The sequence below is a fragment of the Aspergillus luchuensis genome, chromosome 2 (assembly GCF_016861625.1).
Source record: "Aspergillus luchuensis IFO 4308 DNA, chromosome 2, nearly complete sequence".
Taxonomy (NCBI): domain Eukaryota; kingdom Fungi; phylum Ascomycota; class Eurotiomycetes; order Eurotiales; family Aspergillaceae; genus Aspergillus; species Aspergillus luchuensis.
The window spans coordinates 3,911,385-3,922,144 of NC_054850.1; the positions used below are offsets into that span (position 1 = coordinate 3,911,385).

Sequence of the window (10,760 nt, forward strand, 5' to 3'; positions counted from 1 at the left end):
TTCTTCTTCCAATTTTTACTTTTTCTCCCTTCTTGTTGCTCCGCCTCTTTTTCCAGCCCTATGCAGCGGTTTGGGGAGTGATAGGAGTTCTCACCGCGTCGCATCGTCTCTCATCCTCGCTCATCTTTATCAGGACGCGGCCTCGCCTGATTGGCTCTCCCCGTCAGTGGACTAACCATCGGAGATGCACCACGAGGATCTTCGCTGCTGCGGCCGTCGTTTAAATATTCCACCTGGGTCTCTTTGCTTTTTCCTGCTGTTGTGTCCGTCCAGTGACTAAGTTCTAGAGGTAATGAACCCAAGTACAAAGCCACGATGTGGCGGTCCAGCAGATGGTTGCCCAGAACTTTCTTCATTTTTCGTATGCAGGGACAATACGGGATAGAACCACGAGCATACGTCCAGAACAATACAATTTTTAGCATTTTTCTTTATGTCATAAGAGGGATGTTGTCCTCTACCACATCTGCACTTTTTGTTTTCCCTTCATGAGACGATTTGTTTCTAGTTCAGCTTCCCCGTCAAGTGTTGCTAGCCATCAACGTGGCAGGTGACTAGAATTCTATTCATCCAGACCCTATGGGAAGTGGTCACGAGGCCGATCCCAACAGCGATAAACTCCAGCGATAAACTCCCCAGAGAGTTACTGACTACTAATTGGGAGCCGGTGTACACGGTATACATAAGCTTGTTGAGAACCTCGTGAAGAACCACGGATCACTGGGGACACCCGCGGGAAGGGGTGAAACCTAATCAGGGTGTACCTTGACAAAAGCAGCCAGCTGCGTTTTTAAGATGGAGGGAAGAGACAAAGAAGCAAATCCGAGGCTGACAAGGAACAAGGGACTCTAGACTACCTTACTAGTATAACTGTTACTCTTGCTGGATGGGGTTCTGGCCAGTCGGAGTGTGCGCGTGCCCCGGATTCGAACCAGCCTCGGACGAAGGGGAGATCCGGAGAAAGGTTCAGCTTGACACCGGCAATCCCGTGTGCGTCGACCTAGTTATTGCTCGTGACTCCAGCTATCTACTAACTATTTCTTGACTAGTCAATAGTTGACACACACTACAGTGACTACCCAGGCCCGGAGAATATCAGCTTAAGTAAGATGAAGGTGCATATAATGCCACCAGCAGCAGCAAGGGTCACATCGACACATCTCCACAGACACAGTCGGCTGAAAGGGTCTGCGCGATGAGGCAAGAGGGGAGGGTGATGGAACATGGCCAGCCATGACCAATTTCCTCCGTAGAGGGCAGATCTGCGATGTTCAATGTCTGTCCGCCAGCAGAGCAGAGCAGAGCAGGCGATTCACGGAGTATTTGAGCCCGGAGTGTTCCTGCTTTTCCCTAAGACCGGGTGGTGCAATGGGCCTTTTCTTTAATAATCCTTATAAAAGAGTGGCTCCGAATCGGCAGAAGAAATAACAATATCCTCGGCCAAGCACGGGATCGCAGACGGCAACTGCCCCCCACCAGCACACGTGACTCTTCACTCCCCGGGAATTGAGCGTCTCAGTCTCCGCAGCTGCCCATCCAAAAAGAGTCATTCCTCCTCCACCGGTCGGTCTGCCCACTTCCCTCCGCCCGTGCTCTCTTTCCTTTTTCTCTCGACTTTCCCACCAGCACCCCCCAAAGTGTCTCGATCGGTCTGAAAAAGTAGGATCTCTTCTTGGCTATTGTTTGTTCTTTTTTTCCCTATCTATATTGTACCCCGTGGTGGTATATATCTCTCTGTCTCCTGCCCACCCGAGTTCCTGGTTCTCTGCGCAGGCACCATTCCGGGGATCTTCATACCGCCCGCCGTTCCGAGCTCGCCTGCGAGCGGAGGTGTCCCTCAACCTCGGTAGTCCTTCTCCCACCTCTCTCACTCCTTACCAACTATCACAATTGACTGACCAGCTATTCGACCAGCTGCTCTCAATAACTTGGAGCGCCTGTATATTTCGCATTGGTTGTATCGAGTGCTATTCCAGGCCGTCTGGCCTGATCCTCGCGTTGACATCATGTGGAAGCCGTCGGAGAGTCTGATGAACACCATCAGACATTATGCCAGCTTCCCTGCTACTGGTGTCTCTCTCCGGCAGATGGTGCAGTTTGGAGATAGGCCCTCCACAGGTAAAGACTTCTTGTTTTCTTTTACAAGCACTCCTCTCTTTCTTTCAACTTCTTGAGTGTTCACCCCGCTAACCTCATGATCTTTCCCCCTCACCAGGCACCCTCTTTCGCGCCTCACAGTTCCTTTCCGAAGAACTCCCAATACGTCTCGCTCATCGGGTCCAGGATCTTGGAGAACTTCCAGATGGTCTCAGTGAAATGCCATCTATCAAGAAGGTCCAGGACTGGTACGCACAGTCGTTCGAGGTATGACTCATACCCGCCGCTGGAAGTTGGTTCTCGGGTGACCGACTGACATGTGATAACGTAGGAAATCATCAACCTCCCTCGACCTACTCTGACCCAGGAAGTCAAAACTCGTCTGCTCCGTCCGGGGAGGCTCAACGGAGGTACTTCGAGGATCCTCTCCGAGACCACACAGAACCCTAGCATCCGTGAAGGACAATACCGCTCGTCTCCCTCGTCCCTGTTGAACGGCAACGGCAACGGCAAAGGCGCCGCCGTGGGCCGAAGATACTATGCTCCTTCTGATGACCATGGAGATTGGCCCCCGGAACTGAATGACTACAATGAACGCTTCGCCAAGACTTTGCAGCACATCAAGCGGAGACACGACAGTGTTGTGACTACCGTGGCTCAAGGTATCCTCGAATGGAAACGAAAGCGCCAACGTCTGCAGATTGATTCCACCGTACAGTCCTTCCTTGATCGGTTTTACATGTCCCGGATTGGTATACGAATGTTGATCGGTCAACATATCGCATTAACGGAACAAACGCATGTGCGACAACCAAACTATGTCGGTATCATCTGTACGAAAACCAATGTGCGCGAGGTCGCCCTTGAGGCTATCGACAACGCTCGCTTCGTCTGTGAGGATTACTATGGTCTCTTTGATGCCCCCAAAGTGCAACTTGTCTGCAAGGAAGATCTGAACTTCATGTATGTTCCGGGTCACTTGTCCCATATGCTCTTTGAAACCTTGAAGAACTCCTTGCGTGCGGTCGTGGAAGCCCACGGCGCAGACAAGGATGCCTTCCCGGTCACCAAGGTCATCATCGCGGAGGGCAAAGAAGACATTACGATCAAGATTTCCGACGAAGGTGGTGGCATCCCTCGCTCCGCCATCCCCTTGGTCTGGACGTACATGTACACTACCGTAGAGCAAACTCCTAGCCTGGATCCCGACTTTGACAAGAGTGACTTCAAGGCTCCCATGGCTGGTTTTGGATACGGTCTGCCGATCAGTCGACTGTATGCTCGCTACTTTGGTGGCGATCTGAAGCTGATCAGTATGGAAGGGTGAGTGCCAAGGTCCCGACCAATGTGAACGACCCAAGGTGACTAACCACACGCTAGGTACGGCACTGATGTCTATCTCCATCTCAACCGGCTCTCTTCGAGCTCGGAGCCCCTGCAATGACAATTACCAGTCATGAGGGATGGTCGTGTCCGGTTCTCCACTTCCCACCGACTGCATCCTTTCTACACAGAACCGGATCCACCACCATCCCAAGGATTGACGCCGATGAATATTCAAAGCGCACGGATGCGCAATCGGGAAGTTTCCGAACGCAAGCAAGTTGGAGATGCAGCAATTCTACTCAACGCTGAGACGCGTGGATAAAGTAGATGCAATTTTGCTTGGCGCTTACCCTCGCCCAGTCAACACGCCCATGCCGACGCACTAGACTGGAGTACTAGTGGGGACAGAACTTCTAGAGAACTATAAGCCACGAAACCTTGTCATACCATGGCTCAACATGTGACATGGTCGGCCCCCTTGCAGGCCTTGTGGGTGGAAAGGTGCTACTACCATTTTTATACTTGTTGAAAAGTGTTGCGCTGGCATTCCCCTGTGTTTTTGGGAGGATGTATTGAGATTCAGGCCGCATTTCTGGTCTATTAGATACCCTTTTTGGTACGATGGATCCGCGTTGGAAGACACAGACGCTCATGCATTCATTGACCTGAGTCGTATTTTGGAGATCTATCTATACACCACTATAGATGATTGGGCGCCTGTGCCTGCATGCTTCCCTGGACACCATCTTTTGTTGCTTGTTTGCTTGCCATTATTTTATTGCTATTGGTTACCTTGCATGTTATGCATGAGTCGCAACCCTCCTTGTATAGTATGTTTCTTACGGATTGACGGAATATGGTACGGTATGGTTTTGGATAGGATTTGTATGTACACAAACGCAGCGTTGAATCATTGTTTGGATATGTGAATAATACACCCTAGAATTAAACCCGTAAGAGAAGCTTAGCATCTACTTAGTACTACTCCTCAACCAACCCCCTCCTCCTCTCCCTCTCCCGATACGACGCCGACTGCTGCAACCCCCTCCCCCCTCTCACTCCCCTCCCCACCCGATCCGGCGTCCCCATCCTCCCCTTCATCTTCGACGCCGCCGACCCAGACCCGGAGATCGACCCCGACCCCACCGACGCAGGCGACGACTGCATCCCCCCAGCACCGCTAGCACTGACCGATCCCCCCCGTCCCGCACGCTCCATCATCGGCCTCCTCCACCCCGCATCATCCGTCTCATACACATCCACCACCTGTCGCGGCACAATCATCGCAACCGTCGACAACGACGACGAAGCAATACTGCTCGTGCTAGGATGCTGTACCGTGAACCGGTCTGCGCGGATCGAGGCCGCGGCTTCGGGGTCCTCCGGGGCGAGAAGGCGGGATAGAAATCGGCGGCGGCATTGGGGGAGGGTCTGTATATTATTCATTCGTACTGATTTAGTGATGCATTTATAGGGAAGAAGTGGGGTAGGGGGAGAAGTTCTTACCTCCTGATGCGCCAACGCTTGTATAGTCAGTAGTTCCCTGTCTAGGAGGACACATAACGCGGCGTGGCGGTCTTCGCGGAGGCGAGTGCGTATTTGACGTTCTTGGTCGAGGGTTGTTTGGTAGAGAGTCGGGCCTAGGTTGGGGGTTGGTGTTGTTGGGTAGGCTTGTTGATTTGTTAGTGGTTTTCTTTTGGTTTTGGTTTGATTGTTGTAATAGTGGTGAAATAAAGGTGGTTATGGTTGATTGTGAGGTGCTTGCTTGCTAAGTGCTGTGGTTGGGGAGAATACTTACTATACCCCATTATACCCGACTGAGGCCGCGAAGACTGTAACGAGTACTCTACCTGCATATCGTCATCGTCCTCCGCCGACTCGCTCTCTTCGAGGTCGAGTTCGCGGATTAAAGAGTCTTCATCGCCTTCGAATGCTTGGATGTAGATCTCTTCTGGGTAGTCGGTTTCGAGTTCTTCGTCCTCGTCATCATCGGCAATCACGATGGGGTCACCTTGGCGACGGCCGGGGTTGGGTGTGGGGATGTTGGGGTTGAACATTATTTCTTCTTTTTTCTCTTCTTTGTTTCTTTCGTTGAGGAATTGATATTGAGGTGTGATTGGGGGGTAGTGCGTGGAGGATGTACGTTTTTGTTTGTGTGTGTGGTATATGCGCAGAGCGGGTATTGTTCAAGTCGCTCCGTTTAGCATGTGATTATGCGTAATGCGCGCTGATAGGAAGCACGGAGATCATTGATAAATGGTTGGAAGTTGTAAGTAGGATTGTGTATATGTAAGAAGTGCAGAAAGTATGCTGGTATGTCGATAGACAGAGTGGAGGTGCTGTGGGCTGTGGGTGTGTGTGATTCGTGCTCAAAAGTATTCGGTAGAGCGACACGAGCTCCGCAGTGCATACACTGCTGCACAGGTCGAGCTGTAGAGCAGATATGAGTGAGGAAATGGGCGAACTGAAGCTGACAGAAGCTGCACGGTTGACTGTTCGGTGTAAAAGTACTGTTCAACCCCGTCCGGCAGGATTAGACATGTCAATACTCCCGTCGTGCTGCGGTTCGCAAGAAGAACTGGCGCGAAGCTGAATGAAGAGAGGAAAGAGTGGAGAGGATGACGATGGCGGAGAAGGAATGGGTAGCGCGGCTTAGTCACGGGGCTGCCCTACATGGCGGGTTGACAGGTCACTTTTACGAACCGCTTCACTGCGAAGGATGCCATACTCGCGATCAGATGGTTCATTGGTATTCATTCCTATTGAATATCTCTATATGTTCGATCATTACTCGCTCAATGCTCGAACAACCCACGTCCATCCCCTCGATGCCTCCATCCCAGTCACTCAAACAACCCTCCCATCCGAAGAAGCCACTATACTATGAAGCTAAAGCACGAAACATCCCAGCACGACATGCCAACAGGGTAAATGCGAAAGGATTTGCATAAATTACAAGTGAAGATCAAGATGCGATATGTCAGACCCCAAACCACCAGCTCGAAGGACGAAAAGACGCCGTCAACGCCAAAGGATAATGCCGCTAAAATGACTCGCAAGCGCCTATGACCGGCACCATGAGCATGCCAGTAAGCCGTGCGGTGTTTGTATCAAGAGAGACCGGCTGAGACTGATCTTGTATTCCCAGAAACGCTAGGTAACACTCGAAGATCGAATCCCACGTCCCGTCGAAAGAATCAGCACCCGTTCATTAATGAATTCGTGGGCCAGTCGTATCCGGCATCACCCCTGCTATGCATCAGAAACTCCACGCTACAATGTCCAGGGAATGGATACACATACCATGTTGTTATGTTGTTGTTAGTGTAAGCCTCTGCATGACTGGCAATATACTCGGTTGTCTCATAGCCTGGCGGGTCGCAGGTGATGCTGATGTTGTCGGGATCCTGGTAGATGCGGATATAATCGAATCTCATAAATCCAGGCATTATGTCGCGGATGGTCTCATTTATCGGAGCGAAACTCCATGCCATACCCAGGTTCATAACTATCGACATCGGCTCCATGGGAATCATCCGCTGTCCAACGTTGCCGTTGGGACCAATAGCTCGCCCGTCTAGGGTCCAGGTCTTATCCTGGCCCACGAACCAGGTCACGTTCCCTACCGCACCCGGGGTATACTCGAACGCATATACTTGGTACTCGGTCCCATTATACCAGCGGTTGTTGAGGTTGGTCAGGCCAGACATAGCCTGCTGGTACGGCCCGCCCCGGTAGGAATTTATCTCGGTGATACGAGGGTCGTACACCGCAGTATAATCTGCAGGTTGTTAGATCAGATATGACCAGGCGCATGTTGGCAGCAGCGTTAGGCACCTACCGTAGTCAGGCATGTACCAGATGTCAAATGGAGCCATTTGCAAACTCTGGGACGCGGTTCCAATGAAAGCGTTTGGGTTGTTGTTCAGAGGGCCTACACTGGCCTCGATCACATCGATTTCCGGGGCGCCACGGGATTTGCCCGGGGTGGGATGATCGGCACCGTCACAAGTGCACGCCGGTAGACGCATGCCTGGAAGAAAATTAATACCATCTGGAGAACTTTGATTCGGCGTAATGCCTGCATCGCATCCGTCGTAGTAGCTGTATGGCCACGTGCCATCCGTGGTCGCAGCATAGCCCGGGCGGCCTAGGTTGCCCATCGCCCAGAACCCGGGCCAAAATCCAGATACATCTCCAGCTCCGGGCAGAGAGATACTGGCTTCCAAGCGTCCACCAGAGAAGCACAGCTTATTCCAGCTTTGCACCATTCCCGAACGGTAGCCCAGCTCATGGTTGGTAAACGCATCGAATCGGATCTCCAACGATCCATCCTTCGTCGTGACAGCATCCGGGTCATACCACTATCAAGGGTTAGTCGCGATGCATTGGTGGAAGACGATATCAGTACTAGCCTCCAGGTCCTGCGTCACACCGTACCAGAAATCCATGGCCTGGTAATAGGCGTCATCCCCATCATAAAATGTTCGGCCAGGGGTTTCGAATTCGTCAGAGAACTGCTCCGGGTTAATGACTATCCACTGTTGTAGCTCACAATATCTTCTCCCTGACTCACCACTAACTGCCATTCCTTCCCATCCACTGTCTTCTTTGTCATTGCCGATTCAGGCGTATCTGGGTCTATCAATCCAGTCCTCAAGTTGGTGAGACCTGATCGATCCCCGACGTCAAGACACAGAGTATCGGCAGGATCACATGTCGGCACGTATTTTTTTGATATCCCGCCCAGGGCAGTTCTAAAGCCCAGTCAGTATGCGTCCAAGGTGAGCGCGGTGCTGAGACCAGCAGGTCATGGATGACTCACATCACTGGGTAGGCAACAAATAACACTACAAATCCCACCGTCATGAGGAGCAGCCCACCCAGATTGACCAAACCCCGCTTGTTCCATACATCGCACACAATATCCCTGTCGTTTGGATCGGGATTATGCATATCGTCATCCTTCTCAACATCTTCCGGGAACAATAATAATCCTTCTGTTGGCATTATGTTGTACTTTTCCGTCACTGTTTGGGTGTTCACGTCGTCCCCTTCACTTTCTGCACGCGAGGGCGCCCGGGAATCTTCGAAACGACTGTACAGGTAAGCTCTGGCATCGTAGCTGACCGCCTCTGAGCTCCAGCTCGTCCGTCGCGAGGACCGAATCGACAGTTCGGGAGAGCGCAGTTCCTCCCTGACGCGGTAGGGCCGCGGGGGTATCAAAAGCTCGGTTGATTCCTGGGGAGTGGGCGAGCCCCATGTCGTCGGGAACGTGGCTTCAGAGGCCGACTGCACCATGCCGGGGGTCAACGACCGCCCCATCTGCTGGGGCGGTACTGACACGTAGGGATCATCGGAGTCGGCGAATGGGTCATGTTGGCCCGAATTGACACGGATGTAAGGTGTCTCGCGCAAGATCCCCTCTTCGGACATCCTGCGATATGAAGGTCCGCCTCGAGGAGACCGGACTGGACGCTTTTGGACGCTAATTTTGAAGCTCAATGGTGCTTAAGCAGATTGGGTGTCAAGGAGCGGTTACCCAGTATACCAAGATCCCTTCTAGCTTGGTATATCACACGTCCTCCACTGCGCGTCCTTTGTGTTCCACCTGGTCAGGCCGATGCCCACCCTCTGGAGACCAGGTATTTCACTGCAAGCCCAAATATGATTGACGAGGGATGTCAACTGCTTAGTCGTAATGAGTGACAATGCAGGCGCGATAAATATCGGGTGTGCCAATGCGATAATGAATGTGAAAGTGGTTGTCCGATGGCCGCCTATATCCTAGAGCGAGTGCATATAATCAACCCGGAGTTGAGCACGAGGATCGATTGATCTGACGAATGGGTTGAACTGATGCGATATGACTTGTAGCTAACGGATTGTGGGATGAGCGACAGGAAGATAATCGTGCAGTTAAAGAAAGAAGGAGTAGTAAACCGCTGAATCGCTCACAAGCCGAAGAATATCGCGGAGGCAGAAGTTGAGAGAGTGAAAGAAAAGAGAAAGCACGCGAATTGGAACCCAGATGAAGACGGTGACAGAGACAGCCGTGACGCAGGGCTTCAAGGAAGGGATGGGCAGCGCACGAAGTGAAGGAGGAAGAAGAAGAAAATGAAGGTGTGATGAGAGAGAGAATGGGAGAATGGGAGAATGGAAGAGAGATGAAGGTGTGTGGCAGCCAGAGTGTGAACAAACAATGTCAATCCCTCGAGTGGGCAAGTTGGTCCTACATGCATGGATGAACCCAAGCTTTTTCTTCCCTAATTTTCCTTTGAATTTCCCCTTTTTGCACCAGAATGGAATCACCTTAATTTTCCCTGCTGGGGTGACGGCGGCATTACAGCTGCAGGAAGGAGGGAGTAATTACAGGAGGGTTTGAAGTGCAACGACATGGACGGAATGCATTAAATCAATTTTAGAGTCTAAAATCCCCTGGTGGGATTGCCAGGTCCAGACAGGGCGGCAGCTGCATGGATGCTGCTTCGAATTGAAGTTATACTGCATCCCCTCGATCCCCATCCGTGGCTGCGGTCTTCCTTCCAATAATGTGATGAGCTGCTGCTGCAACACGACGCAGGTCCGTCCCAGTTACCGTATACACTTGCTTACGCAGTCAGGAATCAACTCCTGAGGAAAGGGCCAACTTTCCCCGGCAACCCTTTTCATGACAGATGAGATTCCTGAATGTTGGGAAAGAATCCGGTTGCCCTTGACTGGCGGGAATGACGGGCCTTGAACCATGGAATTTCCATTCTGGGCCGAAATACAAAAGTTAGTCAATCCCCATCTCGGGCGCATTAGTCCTGTTTGGGACTAGTCAGTACCAGGATGGAACGGCCACTAGTTCTCAAACTGATAACTTACAGTAACTTGCAGTTGCGCGAACTGGATTTAGCGTCGATCATCTGGTATTGTAACTTGGTAATAAACACGTCTTGATCTTTCTTTCTCTCCTTCCCGCATTCTTGCCGCCGTTGGCCATTGACGACTACATTCCATCTCTCCTGGCTGCCTGGATTATAGTCTTCGAGGGGATATAAGATAGGCAGCAAAGAATCGCCAAGTGGTTCCCCTGTTCAACTGACTCCTGCCCTGGATAATCCAACTTTATGATTTCCCGTTGCCAGAGAGCAACTTACGAATCTCTGCTATCGGCCCGGACGGGAGTGCTCAGCCATTGCCGATGCCGCACTATTTCCGTCAAAGGGATATATTATCCAACCTAAATTCGCTGTTCTCGCTGGCTATAAGGTTGATTCTAGAATTAGCAGCCTGGCTGTACAATACGTGTCGACCAGACAGAAAGTTAATCCGGCTGCTGACCATCAAAC

The 10,760-nt window shown here is 51.5% G+C and overlaps 4 protein-coding genes across 4 annotated transcripts; 1 reads left to right on the forward strand and 3 right to left on the reverse strand.

Moving 5' to 3' along the window:
• Positions 1-110: 110 nt before the first annotated feature.
• Positions 111-425, reverse strand: AKAW2_21282A (uncharacterized protein; the record flags this gene model as incomplete). Its single annotated transcript, XM_041686088.1, has 1 exon — positions 111-425. One exon carries the CDS (start codon positions 423-425, stop codon positions 111-113), a length of 315 nt encoding a protein of 104 aa, XP_041540108.1.
• Positions 426-2,006: 1,581 nt separating this feature from the next.
• AKAW2_21283S (PDK/BCKDK family protein kinase) lies at positions 2,007-3,541 on the forward strand (the record flags this gene model as incomplete). Its single annotated transcript, XM_041686089.1, has 4 exons — positions 2,007-2,118; positions 2,216-2,364; positions 2,429-3,420; positions 3,478-3,541. The coding sequence occupies 4 exons, from the start codon at positions 2,007-2,009 to the stop codon at positions 3,539-3,541; spliced, it is 1,317 nt and encodes a 438-aa protein (XP_041540109.1).
• Positions 3,542-4,404: 863 nt separating this feature from the next.
• AKAW2_21284A (uncharacterized protein) lies at positions 4,405-5,480 on the reverse strand (the record flags this gene model as incomplete). The annotated part of the gene is made up of 2 exons (XM_041686091.1): positions 4,405-5,093; positions 5,222-5,480. 2 exons carry the CDS (start codon positions 5,478-5,480, stop codon positions 4,405-4,407), a joined length of 948 nt encoding a protein of 315 aa, XP_041540110.1.
• Positions 5,481-6,620: 1,140 nt separating this feature from the next.
• Positions 6,621-8,859, reverse strand: AKAW2_21285A (SKN1/KRE6 family beta-glucan synthesis-associated protein; the record flags this gene model as incomplete). The annotated part of the gene is made up of 6 exons (XM_041686092.1): positions 6,621-6,672; positions 6,727-7,204; positions 7,265-7,787; positions 7,839-7,940; positions 8,000-8,180; positions 8,249-8,859. The coding sequence occupies 6 exons, from the start codon at positions 8,857-8,859 to the stop codon at positions 6,621-6,623; spliced, it is 1,947 nt and encodes a 648-aa protein (XP_041540111.1).
• Positions 8,860-10,760: the final 1,901 nt, after the last annotated feature.